The 19,081-nt window shown below is 42.2% G+C and overlaps 1 protein-coding gene across 1 annotated transcript in view; it reads left to right on the top strand.

The window, feature by feature from the left end:
• Window positions 1-19,081, top strand: part of SPOCK1 (SPARC (osteonectin), cwcv and kazal like domains proteoglycan 1) — a 254,894-nt gene that overhangs the window by 181,342 nt on the left and 54,471 nt on the right. The window contains exon 6 of the mRNA XM_015875879.3: window positions 15,085-15,199. Coding sequence (XP_015731365.2) covers window positions 15,085-15,199 — 115 coding nt within the window. The remainder of the gene's footprint in view (window positions 1-15,084; window positions 15,200-19,081) is intronic.

Here is a 19,081-nt window from a genome sequence, read left to right as displayed (position 1 = left end):
CTATTACTCAGAATATCCCCATCAAATGCATCACATATCTTAAAGAGTATTTAGCAATGTATTTGAGGCTACGGGACTCCAACCTAATGCCACCACTTAACTCCTTGCTTTAAGCTGCATGATGTGACTGCATTAACTAACTGATGGGGAGAGTTGTCTATGAGATTTTTAGAGATAATAAAATATTGCCAGCATGCAAATTGAGTAAAAGCCTTAAGGAACATGCCCATGCTTTACTGGCTACCTGATGCTGCTGCTTCTGCCCAGGTACAGACAGGTGGATGTGAGAGTGACTGTGTGAAGCATTGCCTTATCTGAAATCTGGATTGATGGAGTTGCATGGCTAAACTGTTCTGTTTAAAAATGTTACTGAGTTGGGATGCCCTGTGTGTGGGGGTCTGTATGTCTTGCATCACTTTCCTTCTGCCATATGTAGGCAGTTGTTTAACTGGTAACTGGAGTATCCGTATGTGTGTAGAGCTGCAGATCATTACCTTTTGATTATGTTAGTGTTATCTGATGCGTTGTCTCCATAAGAGAAATTAAATTGCCTTTAGTAATTTGAAGCAACTAAAAATGACAAATCATCATTCTCATGTGATCAGTAAATGGCTGCAGAATGAGAATGCATCTCAATTATGTGGCAAGTATACTTCAAGCAGCATCGATTGGTCCAAATCTCCAATTGTTTTCCTGTGATTTTCTTTGTTTAAACTAAGATGGCTTTGGTCTATTAAGAAAAATAAGCAGCTTCTTTCCTCTTTGAATAATGCTATTAGCTGTGAACTCTCAGCTCGTAATTGTGAAGAGTTAGAATAGAGAATCATTTCACAGAGAGAAAAGTTATATAAAATATAGAGAGAAATAAGAGAACAAATGCAGTAGAAAAGTGAGTTTGATGTCCACGCCTTAGGATGTCACAGACTGGTTTACTGGAAAGCAATAAACCAAAAAACTGCTGTGCACAGCTAGCAAGTGCCAATCATTAGTGAGCTATCATGGACATCCTGCAGGAAGAGAAGACATAGTACTTCTATATGTGAATATAGAATATGGACTGTAAGATACATTTGTTAGCCAACAGCACTGCCTACATTTCCATTACATTCAGTTGTACAGAATGACTGTGTGTGCAGTAAAGCATCCTGTGGAGATCCTGAGCCACTGGGGCTGCTGCAGAGAGAAGCTCAGGTGCAGAGGTGCTTGTTGGGTCCGGATGTCTGCAACATCTTCAAAGCACTTCAGTTCCTGAGAGTGTTCAGAGAGCAGGTGTGACCCTGGTGCTTAATACTGAACTGAAGAACCACCAGAAGTGTCTGGATTTCAGTCTAAGAAGGTGACTTAGCTGAGAGAAGGGGAAAGAAAGTGCATGCATAGCTTACAGTTGTTGCTGCATGATAGCGACCAGAAGGAAGGGTGAGAGGAGAGACGAAGTAATCAGCAAGTTTAGCCCAGGCTGGTATGTGTCTCAGGGGTAAGGGGAAACAAGTATTTTTCTTTTGACTTAGCTGTTCATTGTGACAGAAGTGCTTTGTCTTCATCTGCCTTTTGACTTGTGTGAACCTCTTCAACTAATGAGGGAAAAGTCAAAAATCAGCATTGTATGAATCTTTCCACTTATGAATTTACTCTTCTGCTTCCCTTCCCAGAGCTACTTGCCCCTGAAGCTCCAATAAGGACATGAAGTTCTTTCAGCATCACAAGCCAACTGAGCTTTCCCTACTTCAAACTCCATTATTCCAGATCTGGCATCTAAATTCCAGGCAAAAACAAAGTTGATTTTGAAATGACATGCTAGATTTTGGCGTGCAGAACTATTTTATTTTGTTCACAAAAAAGCAATCATCTGCTGTTGCTTTATAGTAATAAATGGTCCTTTGAATGTCCTCTATCCAGTGCTGTGACCTTAGACACCCTATCTAGCTGATGCAATTTACTGCATTTTTAACACTCTTAGTTCACATTGATCTGATTTGCTAGCTGTTTCTCAGGGCAATTTGTTTTGTATCAGAACAGAATTTTGTCCTTTGTGATCTGTCTGGAAGTCACCAAATTAGCTGATTGTTTTCTGTTTGTAAGGGCGCTTTGGAATTGTACGTAATTTCCTTGGTTTCCAGCCCTGCCATTCAAACACTGAAATGTCTGAGTCTTCATGTATCAACTTGGGAAATGTGTTGCCAGAGTCTGTAGTTTTTCCCTAGGTTAGTTTTAGCCAGCAGAATAAGATATAAATTCAAAGCTTTTGGCTACTGGGAGTCCAATTACAAGTATGGAAGGTCAGCCAAATTGTCCTTTAGAAACGTGTTGATGGCGGTTCAGGGATAGACTGTAGTTTGCCTCTGCATGGGAGTTCTTCACACTGAAAGTTCTCCGAGCAGTCACGATTCTCTTTTAAGGATCTCTTGTGCACTGATTTGAAAGCAAGGAAGAAGAGCATGAACTCCTCTCAGGTGCAGAGCTCACCCTGCACTGACCCTGTGTGCGTTGGCAGTCAGGCTCATTGCATTCTAAAACAAATCCTTGACTTTAATCGATGAAAACCAGGAGGTGCCTTCTGCTCTTCTGCTGATTCAAGTTTAAGCCATTTCTAATTATAGTGGGAAACCACGAAATATGAAATTAATGCCATATATAATTACATGAGAGCTGCCTCTTGCAACTCAACTGTTTTCTGAAGCCCTAGCTGGGGAAAAATGTCTCTTCCTGGAAGATGATCCTTCTGTCATCTGGTTGCTCAGGAGTTGGTAGTCAGTTGCTTACGTTTAATGTTGTAGGAAGTGAAAACTTGGAACTTCCTGATTGCCTATGGCTGGAACTTGACAAAAAATAGCTGACTGTCAATGTTATATTTTTATAGTCTTAAAATTGACAAGCATGATTTTAGGGACTGAGCCCTGTGCTTAGAGCACCTGCAGTTGGCAGCACGATTGATGTGACCTCCTGACTTAGAGTGGTATTTAAAGGTTGCCCAGGTCTCACTTTCCTTCTGCTCTGTGGTTAATTTCACCCTGAGGGCAAAGTTCTGCATCTTTCCCTCCTTAGATCTGCAGGGCTGTGGAGCGTGGAGCAATTTGTGGTCCTCCAAACTTTGCTTCGTGTGACCTTTTGGCTTTACTGCATTCAGCTGCATCAATTTGCTCAGCCTGGTTAATGTCTAGATGTGGAAACCTTGGCCTCTTTCTTCCTGATCCTACACCTGGAGCAAGTTCTCTTGTACCAGCAGGCTATGAACCACCAACCTGTCAGCAAGTGCAATGAGAAACCTTCTCAAATATTTGCAGTTTACCTGAGATACAATGAGGTTCTTCGTGTCATTTCTTGCAGAAATGAGGATTTCTGAGCCAGTGAGCTGTAACAGCTCCTTCAAGGTGACTTGCGGAATCAAACTCTATAATCCAGAGATGGGTTATAAAGCAGGTATGTTTATTCCAGCGTTGCGCAGCGCCGGGTGCAAGGGGGATAGCTCCTCCAAACTTGCACACCGTAAAGAGAAAAGTGTGTTACAGATATAGGTTAAGCTAATACATAATCAATAGTCTCCTCCTCAGTTTGATTACATATTCATTACATTCCCTATGGCCCCGTTCCCCGCGACCCCATTCCCTCATTCCCCCTGACCCCATTCCCCGCGACCCTTGCCGATGTTTTGGGGTGAAATTCTTCTTCTGTTTTCTTCTTGGTGTTATCTGCTGTTATTGTTCTCCCATGTCGGCATCATCTTGCCCGGGGGGGGGGGATCTAATCCTTCTTGTCAGAGGTCTCCGGACAGTTTCTTCTTATCTTTATTGCCCTCTTCTCTGGCTTTATTTTGACTAAGTGTCTGCAATTCCCCCTTTCCCTGCACTTTTAAATGTACAGTTACCCTTTGTCTTGGTTTCTGTGAAGTTCCCCTTTCCCTTTCTATAGCAAAGTGTTACCTTACCACCACTTTGAGGCTTTGCTCACTCTTCAATTCCCCCCTTTTCTTTAATCTAGCAGGCTTTTACCTGCTAGATTCTTAATGGGTCTCAAAATAGGCTCCGCTCTCTACCTTTTGTCTCAGCACATGTCTCTTCCAAACCTCGTATTCCCTTCCAGTACCTTGGTACAGACACAAAAGACATAACAACACAAGTAAAACACACCAAGAGTAGCAAGGTGATGCAGGCTAAGAAAAGCTGTTTTAGTCATCCTAAATTTGGCAACTAGTAAGTTTATCCCATGATCCAGAGAAAACTATTCCCCAATCGGTGTTATCCCTGCCTACTCCATGTTGCAATGCATCTTTGGATAAACAGGATATCTCCTTTTGGATTGTCCATCAAGCATCTGCAGCAGCATCCTCAATTGTTTCTAAGGTTACAGAAATTTTCATACAGTGGTACCCCCCTTTTCTTGGGAGTTCTGTGAACTCAATTTGCCGTTGTTGCCCTGGAAGGCCCTCTCCCATGAAGCCCACTTGTGCCCTGTTCCTGGTACTGGGACTGTACTTTGTAGTGTTGGTTTGCTCAATATATTCTCTTATCTTCCCTTATAACCAATTTCCATAAAATACTAAAGGGCATAATAATGTATCCATTTGGGCATGCACACATCTGTCAGCTTGCTCTCTTCCTTTCTAAATCATTAATTGGACTCCTGTTCTCTTTAGAATATTTTACAGGTTTTGACTTGGCTTCAGAGATTTTAAGTTTACCGTCTGGAATTGAAGCCCTCTTCAACTGCCTGTTCTGCCACCTGATCTATCATCTTATTTTCTGTTTCCTGTACAGTGTTACATTTCTGATGTCTTTTACAACATATAATAACCATTGGTAGATTTAAATCAGGCTGTTTTTCTTGTGTGTGAGCAATCCTTGCTCTTTTCAGATGGTACTATGAGCGTGTGGTACATATTTAGCATCTGTCCATATGATTAAAGCTCTTGTCAAGGCAGTTATTTCAGCCTTCTGAGGGGAAGTCCCCACAGCTGGTGGTTGTGCTTCGATTACCTGGTCAGTAGCAGTTACTGCATGTCCTGCCTTACAGTCTCCTTGTCTCATAAAACTGCAGTTGCTGGTAAACCAGGTGTCTTCTGCATCTTCTAAGGGTTCGTCCTTCAGGTTCGACTGACCGGCTGGAATGTGCAGCTTCAGTTGATTCAAAGCAGTCATGTAATAGTGGTTCTCCGGGAGTTCCGCTAAGGAAAGATACTGGGTTGACAATATTAGTCACAATTATTTCTACATCACCTTGCTCTACCAGGATGGCCTGGTATTTCAGGAATCTTTGGGGTGAGAGCCAATGAACTAATGTCCCCCTTTTGCCTCCAATATAGTAAACACTGTATGAGATATTAAAACTGGTGTCCTTTGGCCCAGTGTAGATTTATAGGCTTCTTGAATATTGAGCACCAGTGCAGCCACTGCCCTCAGGCACCATCCCTTACTCACTTCAAGCTGTTTGAGGTTTACCATCAGTCCGTAGCTGTGTATCCATGGTCAGCATCCTCCTGTCATTCCTGGGAACGTATGGAGTTCCTTGACAGTTTGCAGCTCAGGGGCTTAGCAGATGGCTTCTTTCTTGGCAGTCCTTAAGGTCCAAAGTCCAGCTGTAATTTCTGAGTTATTTGTGCTTTCTGTAAACCAAGAAACTCAGCAAACTCTCAGTCTATTGTACACAGTCCTTTTGTTGCTGTGGCATCCACATGCTCCAGTAAAGTTCCACCCTAGGATGGAGGATCCCAGGTCTCAGGCTCATGAGTTGACCAGTTCTCAAAGATCATTAAGCTATTCTCACAACCCTGGGTAACACTGTCCAGGTTAACTGAGTCTCTTCTCCCTCTATTAGGGTTTTCCTATTCAAAGGCAAATAGCCTTAGGCTTCCTTTAGCCAAACCAGGCAGAAGAGACATCCCTCAAATCCAGAAGGTAAACTCCACCTATTCATTCCTTAACTTGGTTGATAAAGTGCATGGATTTTCCATCACTGAGTGTATCCATTCAACAATTCCATTACTTGTCCTCATGTCTTCTACCAAACTAAAGCACTTGCTATCCGAAAATTTAGCAAATTGGCAAAATTGGAGATTTGTACTTGGATTCCCATTCAATTAGTAATTTAAACTCAAAAAATTATCTATTATTTCTTTTGTCCTTCTACAGTCACATATCCTCAAAGGGCACCACTTTACCCTGAGTGGGTGAGCTCTTGCTTTTAACTTGTATTTAGGGCTTAATTTTTGGCCCTGATGCCCACACCCCTAAGTGTGTCTTAATTGAGATTGCTGTGGCTCCTGGGGGTATAACATTGTTTTTCCCAGTTTGTGTTAATAGTCAGACTTACAATTCTTAATCAGCCAATATTGTTTGACCCTTAGCTCCAGTTTTATTAAATTTCTTGCCAGGGTAACCTGACAGGTACAAGAATTTCTGTATTCCTACTTGTTTTCTTAGCTTATATTTAATTAATTCCAAAAGTAAGCCTTTTCTTGTTGGGCAGTAGCACCTACTAATGTTACAAAACCATCTATGGGTAGTAAGAAGCTCCCATATCCATCAGAAAATGAACTACTTTATCCTGCTTCCTTAGCTGCAGTTTCATCGGTATATCTGCTAGGGTTAACTTCCCAAGTTCTCATTGTTCAGTTCTGCAATCAGAGGCAATTCCTTCTCACTCAGCTTGGTCGGATTTCTCTACCAGTGTCCCACTGCATTTGCACACTGCTTTCATTCCAGCGGGGCAGAGCCCTCCCTGGGCTCTTCAAGCCTCCCTCCCCTTTCCTCGTAGGGGATCCCTGGGTCCTATGGCCCTACTCTAGCACCACAACAGAAACAGCTGTTATTATTCTCAATTTCCTGAACATCTCTGATTCTCAATCAGGTGTTTGTTTTGTTTTCTGTTGTTGTTTGTTTGTTTTTTTCTTATTGTACTCCTCTCTTCAGACCTGACATCCCTGTTTTTATCTTTGCCTTCCTCAACCTGTGTCCTTCCCAAACTTTTTCGCTTTCCAAACTCTAATCATTACATTTCACCTCCTCTCCAGAGCCGTCCAGTGCTGCCCAGATTTCAGATTTCCCACATCTCTGCACATGAAGGCTATTCTCACTTCCAATGCCCTGTCCTCTCCACCTCCCCCTTTGCAGTTTACAGCAGCAGTCTCTGACCCTGGCTCCCTCTCCCACTCTAAGAGTTCTGATTGCAGGGGAACGGTGCGGGGGGGTTGTTCTCATGCCAGCACAGATAAACTCACTTTCTCTTTAACCCTTTTTCCTCTGTACACTATTCCACTATTTGTACTCTCATTTACACTTCCACGTACCCTCAACAATACTTCCGTATGACATTAACAACTACACTTTCTTATACCAGCAAAACAGTTTGTCCCATTCCCTTCAAAACCCACAAATCAAACAACACAGTTCTTCAGTTTCCATAAACACTCTTACTACCTTATAACTTTCCCTTAGCAATCCATATCGTTCAGTTATAAACCTCTCGCCACAGAGCCAGCACTGACTGACCCACCTCCCTTACACCTCTTCGCAGGCAGAACACAGTATCACATAAATGGCTTGATGCTCATTCCACACAGACATCCCTCTATATGTTCATTGTCCCTGTCCTCTAGCTTATACATCAACCACCACTGATTACAATATTTAATCAGGATTTTTTTTTTTTTTTCGGCTCAGGGTTCCTCCTGGTTCCCCAGCGATATCTCGCCAATGTGCCAGTATACACCCCAGGGGTGAGCGCGCAAGGACCTCTTTGCTCTGTGATTTTCCCATCGTAACTTAATATAAACCACCATATTCTTTTATAAGTAAAACCACTTCTGACACAACAGCATTGTTATGACTTATGACCACATACTTTACAACAACCAGTAATTAATAATACAAAATAAACATGTATTAAAACAAAGACAAACAAGTATTGGAGACAACTTTCGCTTCGTCCGTCCCCGGCCGTTTCCCTCGCGGGAGGACGGAACCGCGGGTCGGGACTCCGCACTCGCCCCGCAGCTGTGCTGCGTCTCACTCACACCACACTCACACGACAATTCAAACAGAATTACAATATATCATTTGTTAAGCTTAACCAAAGATGTTAAGAACACCGGTGCTAGTTGACTTAGGTCACCTATATAGACAGCGCTGTACGATACCAATTATCCCAGGATTACCCAAATCACCCTGTACGAGAGAGCAGACAAGCTCTGCCCAATTACCAATCACCTGAATGTGAGCAATAGCTCTTTTACCATGCGTACGACTTACTGGCCCCTTTGTAGGCACTCCCTAGGGAGTCCTAACCCAGCCGGCAACCTAACCTAACCCGTGAGCTCACATCCCTGGGGGGGAGCACGCCGACTCCACTGTGCCCTGCGTAGGACGTCTCCTCACGACTTACGGGTCCCCCATTTCACATACCTGGTCCGCCGATAGATGGTTCTTGTCTGCTCCTGCAGTGATCAGATGAGGGAGGGGAGTCCTTCCGAGAAATCTCGGGGCGCGCCAAAGGCGTCCCCCTTCTCAGCTGGTCCTGCAGCCGAACAGAGAGGGTCCCATCTGGGGTGCCAAATTGACTTGCGGAATCAAACTCTATAATCCAGAGATGGGTTATAAAGCAGGTATGTTTATTCCAGCGTTGCGCAGCGCCGGGTGCAAGGGGGATAGCTCCTCCAAACTTGCACACCGTAAAGAGAAAAGTGTGTTACAGATATAGGTTAAGCTAATACATAATCAATAGTCTCCTCCTCAGTTTGATTACATATTCATTACATTCCCTATGGCCCCGTTCCCCGCGACCCCATTCCCTCATTCCCCCTGACCCCATTCCCCGCGACCCTTGCCGATGTTTTGGGGTGAAATTCTTCTTCTGTTTTCTTCTTGGTGTTATCTGCTGTTATTGTTCTCCCATGTCGGCATCATCTTGCCCGGGGGGGGGGGATCTAATCCTTCTTGTCAGAGGTCTCCGGACAGTTTCTTCTTATCTTTATTGCCCTCTTCTCTGGCTTTATTTTGACTAAGTGTCTGCAATTCCCCCTTTCCCTGCACTTTTAAATGTACAGTTACCCTTTGTCTTGGTTTCTGTGAAGTTCCCCTTTCCCTTTCTATAGCAAAGTGTTACCTTACCACCACTTTGAGGCTTTGCTCACTCTTCAAAGGTTTAAAGCAGTGTATGTTTTAAAAATGGCTCAGTGTATATTTACATGATAGGTTGTTTGTGTTAGAGTTTATTCCACCACTGGCATGTATGTTTAACTCTGGTTAACAGCAGCAACTATGTGCTCTCATAAGGAGCACAGAGCTCCTCCTGAAGATAACAGTTTTTAGGATATCTTTGTATGGCTTTTATTGCAAAGGCAAATGGCTGTATGTTAGCCTGGTGTATCTTGTAACAGAAAACAAATGATTGGGGTTTTTCCATCCTCCCTTTTATGACAGTAACACCAGATGGCTCCATGCTGGAACAGAGTGCATGCAGCAGTGAGTCTACTCTTCCAGCAGCTGGGGGGAGAAGTGCTATGGGACCACAGAGTCATGAATTGGAGAGGTGTGTGAGGATGCTGGTGTTAGCCATTCAGGTTTGTAAACTGACCTTGCTGCCTTCCCATTGCCCAGCTAGGCAGCTGGTTTGGTGATTCCAGGCTTCACAGAGCTTGAAAGTGTGCAGGATTCCCATTAACTGCATATGTTCAGCAGGATGCAATGGCTGTGTATCATATGGCGTGTCTCCTCTTAGCAGGTGAAGACAATATACTGAGCTTGTTATTATCCCAAGTTATTTTGGTTCTTTTCTTAGTAAATTAAGTCTCTTGGACTGAGGTGCTCCAAATACAGTAATTCTTTCCTCATGATGGGAATGAGAAGCAGAGGCTTATGAAGCAAATAGCGATAAGAGCCCTAGCTAAGGAAGCAATGGCAAGCACTGCTCTAAAGCATGTAAACAAACAGCCCCTCTCAAATAGATGTCTAAATTCCAATGGATTCTAATTATCTGTTAAGACAGATAGGTGGGAAAAACTACAGATATAAAGAAAATCTAGATTAAAAAATACATATGCTGTAATTTCAGGAAGCTTTAGCTTCTGCTGGTGGCAGGTGAAAGATAAGGTAGAAAATGATGAGCTTTTGTATGTGAAGTTTGGCAGAGTTGTATTGTGAGTGAACAAAAGATGCACCGTAAAACAAACACAGCATGGAAATAATTCCCTGTGGAAATGTATGAAGCTGCAGAGCCTTCCAAGCAAGAGCTCTGCTCAGCAATATGGTTTTAGAGCTGCTGCTGTTCAGAAGATGTAATATTTCAGGTTTTAACATACATTTTAATTAGTATCCTATAAAATTTAACCTCCTATTCCAATCTTGTCTGTCTTTAGAGAAAGAGACAGCGCAGGAGTTTATCTCCATTATGTATATTGTCTGCTGGTTGCTTGCAGCAAAGAAAATATGCTTCTATCTCTTCTCTCCTTTTTTAATTCACACTTCAGTTAATGACAGAAGCAATATAAGTTTGAAAGTTAACATTTTTCTCCTTTATCAGCATAACTACAAGAAATTGGAAGTGGTGGGTTTTGTTATAACTTTTTTATGTTATGATCAAATCAGAATCTCAGGTTCTCTGCTGAGCAGCACAGTGTGGTCTCTCAGCCTCCTCTGTGGTAGTTATGGTGCTGAGCTGAGCAAAGCACTCTGCTTCTCAGTTCTGTGTTCCTACAACCGGTAGCAGCCTTAGCCATGTAATATATCCCAGAGTGATAGTGATATATCAGGGAGTGACCCTGGAACTTGCAGCCGCATCTATATGCGTGCTAAACAGTGCCCTCAGACTTACAGTCAGACTGTGTTTACCCTGAGTGCACTGTAATTAAAATCACAGCGATGAAGTGTACAGCTCTGTCATTACAAAGGGAGCAGTCAGTCTCCATCCTGGCCCCATAACAGGCCATGGGGGGGCACACTGCTCAGTGCTAGGCATGGTTTCTTGCGCTGTTCCATGCCAGCTCCCTGTGGCCAGCAGCTGCCTGCCTGCCTCAGCTCTGCTGTCCCCTGCTTCACCCCTCTGCTGCTGCATTTTTATCAAATAGCCGAGTTCCTTATGTCGTGAAGCAAAGCTCTTCAAGGTACTAATGTGGTCTGATGATGGCACTAAACTGTCCGTGCAGATGTTCAGTAGTCAAATATACACCCCTGTCTAAGAGACCACAGAAACTTATTTGGCAATATCACTTATGTGCAGGTTAGATCCAAACCTGTCTGCCAAAGCTTAAAAGCCAGCATAAAGAGAGGCAGATATGTTGTTTTATTGCATCATAAAGAAATACCCAGATTCTCCTCCAGCGGGGACCACAGGATGGAGACTGACAGACAAGAATAAAATAGCTGGGAATAAATTTTATGTAGCTATTTTCTTTCTCCCTCAGATGTGAATGCTTATGCAAAACACATTGCTGTAGATTCACTGACAATAAAGAGGGAATCATTATATGAGTAGTCAGCTCTCAAGGGAACACTTCAGCCAAAACACTCTCTGCAATAATTTCCCTCATCTTAGTTGAATAAATTAATTTATGAATTTTCCATGAATATGTTCAACTGTTTCTCCCCTCATATATTTTATTGATATCCATATGTGTTTAGCAACAAATAACAGATCTGCTTTTCCATTTGCAGTAAAATAGTTTAGAGATGTTTATGTGGGCCTTGGGGTTCATAGTAAACAAATGCAGTTCAAACACCGGGGAGGTGGCAGAGAAACGTAAAGCTTGGCACGCTTAGCAGAGATTCAGGTCGGATCATTTATATCGCATCAGGCTGGATCCTTGGAATGGGAGGGATGAGCTGTGGGACTGCTCCTAATGATTCATGTGTAGGATCACTGCAGGGAGCTTCGTGTATATGTTTGCAAAGCTTGTAGTGTCTGTTTGGCTTTGAGGTTGATGATGGATTGGGTTGCATGTCGGTGTCCTGTCCTATACCTTGTATTTTGTGCATGTGTGTGAGAGAGAGAAGGAGGGCTGCAAGAAGAATAAGGGCATATTGTTATTAGAAGTGTGGTTTCTGTGCTTTGAGGAAAGCTGGAAGTCTCATTCTGCACTGTACATCTTGCTTTAGAGTAATCTGGAAACTTCATTGGTGCTCCATATGATGTTTTCTGTGGCCGTTCTCCCACTGAGTATCACTAATTCTGGATTTAATGACATTGCCCAACCACTGTGAAGCTATTCATTTGAGCTGTTCTGGCATGGGTTATTTCAATAAATGTGAAAAGTATGGTTTTTCCATGTTTTCCTTTGGGAAAGGAGAAGAAGCTATGTAAGGTGATTCTGTGTTGGATAGCAATTCTAATATACTAAAACTATAGAGTTCTTCCATCTTCTTTCCCCAACACTGGCCTACCAGACGAGTTCCATCAAGACATACACAAATGAGCATTCCAATTAGGTGGAAACGCAGTGTGGTTAAACATAGGCAAAACAACATACCCATGTGGATGCACCACTGTGATCTTCAAGCTCAAGGTCTTGTACTTATCCTGCACATTCAGATCAGGAAGCTTGCCTTTTGTAATCAGAGAGGGCTGGGGTTTCCTTTGGTTTGTTGATGTTTGGAGGTTGTCTTTGAGTATTTTGGTAACTGTTTTTTATCAGTTGTAAGGATGAGGAAAAACCTGCCTTGCTGTTTCTGTGTACAAAGCTCTTTTTTTCTTGACTATATATGCTAATGAGCTTGCAACAGGCCTTAGCATCTTAAAGGTGGTGTTTAAAGTATAATTGCAAGTGCTTAGATACATAATTTACATTTATTATGCATAATAAAATATGTAACTAATTGATGTTCTGTAAGGGATTAAATCATCAACTCCAGCTGCAGGAAGATTTATGGCTGTGTTCTCAATAACACAATGACTATCAGAATGAGCTGCAGAAGAAGTTGTCATCTTCAGAACTGTGTATGCAGAACATTCTCCTTTCTCCTGGTCTCTTTTCCTTCTGATCTGCTTTCTGGTGTGTGTGCTGAGCAAACAGCATAGATTAAGCAAATGTGCTTATGGAGCAGACAGATGAAAAGTAAGTACTTATTTCTTGCAGGAACTGCTAGGAATATAAGTAAAGTGCAAGCTAAGCTTGCCCATGTTTGTGTCTGTGGTCTTCCTAAATTGGAAGGGCAGAACATCACACAGAGCATGCAGCCAACAGGGTGCATTGAAGTTCAGAATGGCTGGGAGATAATGTCAACAGAATAGGATGTAGGCAGAGGATAATGGGCTCCTGCTGCTAGATTAAAGCCTGGGCAAAGATGAGCCCCTTTTAACAAAAATAAACAGAGCCAAAGCCAAGACATTTGCAGTATTTTCGAAGCAGGAGGCATTTATCTTGTAACAACATCCTGTTCTCTTCTCTTGGCTTCCACTGTACCAAAATAACAGCAGATGATGCTGTGATTCTGTTCAGTGGCTCTTGCTGTTAGAGCTCTGGTTGCCCACTGCAACCTCATAGAGTAATGCCGTGGTCCTGTGGGATGTGTCCCTCGGCCCTTTAAGAAGCTTTACATCTCAAAACACACGGTGTCACACTGTGTGAGCATGCTGATCTAATTTTCAATGGAAAAGAATTAATCTGTAATAAAACTCGGACTTATCAAAGGATTTTGGAGCCCAGCATTCCCAATTTCCCCTGGCAGGAGGCAGTCTCTGCAGGGAGCGGTGCAGCCTCAGGGCTGCAGGCACTGCTCCCTCCTCTATTAAAAGCCCTCAGGCTCTGTTGTGTTAAAATCAGTACTTGAAGAAGGGGGGGGAAAAAAAGAAGATGGGATTGAATTGAGTTCAGTAGGTATCGAGCCAAAGAGAATGCTTGGCACGTTTCTGCTTCTGTGTGCTGTCCTCTTGTTCTCTGCTTTATTAGTACATTAGTCTGGTCTCCAGCGATCGTGCTGCTGGGCTCAGGCTGGGGAAAGTATCCTTGAGGCAGTAACTGCAAAGAGGGCAGCTACACAGGCACAGAGCTCTTAGAGGAAAGTCAGCACTCAAACGTGCGTAATGCAAACGGCAAAGGCTGTGAATAGCCAGAGTGCTATAAATCAGGGCTTTTTAACTAGCATGCTTCTGCAATATTAATTCTCCTGAATTGTCTCATTTGTCCAATACTGCACGTGTCCTGCTGTCCTGAATGGTCTGGATGCAGTGCTGCAAATCCCATCTGCTGAGGTTTTAGGGAAGGGTGAGGAACAAGCAATTATATGCAATTACAGGGAACCATATTGCACTCCTCTATGGTGGCAATAGGCTGACTGTTGGGCCTGATGATCTTGGAGGTTTCTTCTTCTGTGATTCTAGTTCAATTTTCAGTCTTTGGTTATTTTAGTTTTCCTGTATTTCTGGAGTTCACTGTGTACTGGACAGTTAATTCTAGGGATGGTGCTGTAAATAGTTACAGCAGTTTGTAATTATTGGTTGGAGTCGCTTAGAATTTCATCGTCATTGAGAGCAGCAGACATGGAAGGACCAGTCTCATCCTCAATATCTGCATCTCTCAATGAAGCATTTGCTTTGAATTCAAGCTGCTTTCTTTCAGTTCACTGTTGCGAGGATTGGTGTCTTAACATGGGTGCTTCTAGGCCTGGCCTGCTGCTCTCAGCAAAAATTAGGTGTTTCTAGATCCCAGAAGACCAAACAGAAATTTGGTATTAGTACCAAGCAATGTGCAGGTGATGAAAGAACCCCTTTGAAGAGCTCATGCCTGAAGCACAGTGATGCAGTATAGGAAGCAGCTGGGGTTCTGAAGGTTTGCATTTCTTTCCCATCCTTGCCATTGATCTCTCAGTGACCTGGAAGGAGTTGTTTCAAGCTGCTGTGCTGCAGATTCCATACACTTAAACAGGGAATAATAACACTTTATGATGCACATTTAGAAATGTCATGCAAAAGGCTGCATAGGAAGTAGCTATTATTGTTGCTATCTGTGGTAATAAAAACAATGGCATTTTTCAATAGGGATTGAAGTTTTGCAATCTGTCCAATGCTGTTATGGCTGGATCCAATTTCTCATTTAATCCACAGCTGCTGCTTTTATATCTTGTCCTAATTCAAAACATATTCTTGCTTTTTTTATGATTTCAGTGCAAGTTGGAGTTTCATGCATGTACTTCTGGCAAAACCATCACAGCTCGGTGCGAAGGGCCCTGCCCGTGCCTCCCAGGGCCTGAAAGTCCAAAGCACAAGACAGAAAAGACAGGTGAGTTGAGCTGGTGATGAACTGACAGCAGCTGTTTCCTGTTATGTTCTTAGGGAAAACAAAATACGGTTACTTTATAACTGGTACGTTTCACATGGGAGACTTTATGAGGAAAAGTAAAAATACAACGAACCTTTTTTGTAAGCATGTAATGCTTTCAATCAGCTTCTGCCAAACTGACACCTACCTGAGAGGGTCTCATAGGAAAACTGAGTTCTGGCTCACTGTTTTCATTTATTGTGTGGAAATATTTTGAATGAAATTCTGAATCATAGAAGACAAAGACAAAAATAAAACTACTTGATGGTTATTGCTTTGTGTGTAAGTAAATATAGATACACTTATCAGTAGCCTGTGTTATTCAAAAAGTCATTTTAGGCTGCATGGGTATATGTTCACTCTCGTTGATAACTTGAGGGACCCGTATTATCATTATTAGCCTTATTGTTGCTGATGTAACTACTAGAAGTTGCATGCTATGTTTATCTGGTTTTATATAAGAGATAAATACATTTATATGTTGCCTCAACAAGCGCACTGCAAATGATGTTACATAGAACTGAAGGCTGGTATCTCAGCACAAATATTTTGTCTGCCAGCTCTCCACTGAGCTCTGTGTTTAGGTCTGTAAACTCAGTGAGCTAATTGACCTCCCTAGGGAAGGAAGCACGAGCTGTCTTGGGGTGACCTCATCCAAAGGGTATTAGCTCTTGCAAATGAGAAGCATTGAAAGCCCAACTGTAGCAGTAGTACCACAGCCAGGTTCTGTCTGGGAGTTCCAACCTGTTATGGGAAAGGCAATTTAGAAGGGAAAAGGAGTTGGTTTTTGGAGCATTTGCAGTGATTCCGCAGCCTAGATCTAGAAAATTCAGGTTTGCTTCATTTCTTGAAAATCACACTCCTGTTTGCCTAGCTTTGAGACTTAAATGAAGTATTTTAGATGGCAAGGTTCTGAAATCAATATATAAATAATATTGCTTTATGTGACTTGAATCTTTGGTTACAGAATACGCACTGATAAATTGCCTTATACATATTTTCTCCTCTTTGCAGTCTGTCAAAAACATACTTTTCTTCTCCCTGTATGCCCTCTTCGTTGCTCTTATCAGAAAGAGTATCAGATTAATAAATCTTCAGTGACATTTTAAGCTTACAATTTCATTCACACAAGAGAAAAGATTCTAATAACCCTTATCCTGATAAATGCAATTTGACAGGGTATATATATTCTAAAACCCAGGCTTTTGTTTTGCTTGACTCAAAAACTCTAACTCCGGCCAACAAAGCATTAATTTAATGGATTGGGTGATCTGTGGAGCAACTTTCCTGAAGGTGTTTTCAAGAGGTCCCTCTTGGGCTAACGGTACTTGTGCCATTGCCCTGGTGATAGCAGTAGGGCCAAGGATATTAAATGCTTCATTTCTGCCACTTCAGCATGGCATGGAGGGAATGCTTGGAGGATCACGGTCACCTGGGAAGTAAGGGAAATCCCTATCAGATGTGTGTGGAAACGGTCAAAACAATACACTAGTTATCTCCTGCATCAAGTGTGCAAAGGACCTGCTCTTGAGTTTGGTTATATTTTCATAGGCAAGGCCAATTGTACAGGTGTGGGAGTGTGTGCACATGTGTGCCTGTGTATCTGGGCTGGCTGCTGAAATCCTATCTTTGCCAGAATTTGGCCCTCAACAGCCTGATGCAGACTAGGGGCACAGAGCCATGATGCAGGTGGGGGCTCTTAACTGCAGGTTGGATTGAAGGAGTTTATATGATGTCTGCCCCTTGCAGGCTGTTGACAGCCTGTCTTCCTCAGGGTTATATAAGAATTGTGAGTTCTGATTGTCAGTGGGACAAGTTGTCTACAAAATGGGGTTTAGTATGATTTTGTTCAGCAAGTAGTGTCACCTGGCTTTGGAGAAGCAGGCCCTGAGTGGTACCTGAGGTGATGTGAGAGAGGTGGAATGCATTTGATGGCAGAGCATCTCAGTCACCTGCAGCCACTTTGGTCCCAGCAGCACTGGAGTGATGTCCCCTTCCTCAGGCCTCCAGTCTGGAGCTCCTGGTAGTATTTAGGTCACTTGGTGTTGTAGTGCTTTCTCTAGACTTAACCCTGAATTTCTCCTTTCCTCTTAGAGTACTCTGTATCAATATTGCTGAATTTGTATAAAATTCAGCAGATGGGTGTCTTATATAAAGATTTATTTAAAAAAAAAAAGTCAACAATTAGGACTTTGTTTCTACTCCTTATTTAGTTCAGTCCATTCAAATACAGAATAATCTGAAGTAGAAAATGATAGAGAGCTAAACCTCGTGCCCCATACAGATATGTCAGTGTCAGAACACTAAGGAGAATTACAGTGCAAATGCTTCCAGCAAAATGGAAATGCAATTCTTAGAGCTACTGCATAAACTTTTTAATGCCTATTATACAACGAGGTTAAATATATGTGCTTCCAAACTTCCAATTTGAAGGCAGTTCACGTTAATCTTCACACATTCATTCAATCGTATTCAAATATTATTCCATAATAAATCACTTTCAGAAATTAAAAATGTAAAGGAACATTTAATTTCCAGCGTACTGTAATTCTAAATGTCGTGACCTTTTTTTTTTGTATGCCTGTGAATAAAACTGGCAGCAGCATCAAAGAAAAGCAAACTAAGTGTATGTGCTCAGAGGTAACAATTGACTGCAGTGTCTGAGTTGTATTCCTTCCTCCTCCCTGGGCTCCTTCAAAACCATCTCTGCTGTGAGGTTGAAAATCAAGACTAGTAATAGCATTATAACAAAAATAAGTGGAATTCCTTTTGTAATGGTGACTGGTATTACAGAGACATTAATAAAATAACAAATGCTAGCAGAAAATACACTTGAGTAATCTTTAGTGGCAAAAAACAAAACCCCACCAAGAATATGAGCTTTCCTTCATGAAGCCAAATGTTTGAAGAGATGGCAGAATTGTTCTTTATTTTCTCATATGGGATTTTAAGTCAGTTGTCTGAGATGCAGGGAGCAGGTCTCTGTAAGGGTACTAATGGAAGATTTCAGACAGTAAGACAAGCCTTAACGTCTCCTCTCTTTCTTTTTGAAATCCCTTTAGGTTCCTTTGGTTTATCAAAACACTTGATATGCTTCATTATTCACAGCACTGTCCCAGCTTTACAATATGCTTCTATGCAAGCCGCTGATTTCCAACTCAGCTACCCAGTAGCAAAGGTTGAGCTGTAACCTGCACCAAGGATAGCTGCCCTTTTGGAGCAGACATGTCCTCTTATCTAATGCCTTAAAATGAATGAGGCTGTAATTTCAACAAAGAAAGACTGATAACTAATTCTTAGTGGCGCCTCTGTGGCAGCAGTTATTTAAGACACAAAGTCTTGTCTGTTGAAAAGAGGTTTCTAGGTACCTCTTTCAAAAGTTCTGTAGCATTAGAGTTCCCATCAAGTACAGCTTCATTTGATACCAACTAAAGCTTCTAAAACCCCTCCACTAATAAAGGACTTCACAGAAGAAACGAGTAGTTTCAATTCTTCAGATGGTGCTGGCAAGGGAGGAAATTTTTCTCTTTTGCAGTGTATATTCATCAAAAAGGTAACATTGTGCACCAACGTGGCAACTCTTGGCATGTGTGAATTCATAATTGCAATAAGGTGACTCTATCTTCCAGAACAAGTGCATGACTCCTGTTTGTTGCAGGCACTAGCAGCATGGTAGCTGAGACAAAGTGATGATGGTGCAACACCATTTCAGGTTGCTTTCTGACCATGCCCTCTTTCTGTGTTTTCTAAAATGCTGAGTGTTAGATCCCCAAACATACTAGTTTTGATTTGTTGCTTCCAGGGTTACAGAGCTATTAGAGCATGAATGGATGGAGCAATTCA

The sequence above is a fragment of the Coturnix japonica genome, unplaced genomic scaffold (genome assembly GCF_054131305.1).
Source record: "Coturnix japonica strain WE unplaced genomic scaffold, WE-NBRP24 Scf048, whole genome shotgun sequence".
Taxonomy (NCBI): domain Eukaryota; kingdom Metazoa; phylum Chordata; class Aves; order Galliformes; family Phasianidae; genus Coturnix; species Coturnix japonica.
Note: the sequence above shows the minus strand (reverse complement) of the source record. Positions and strands in the feature narration are given on the sequence as shown.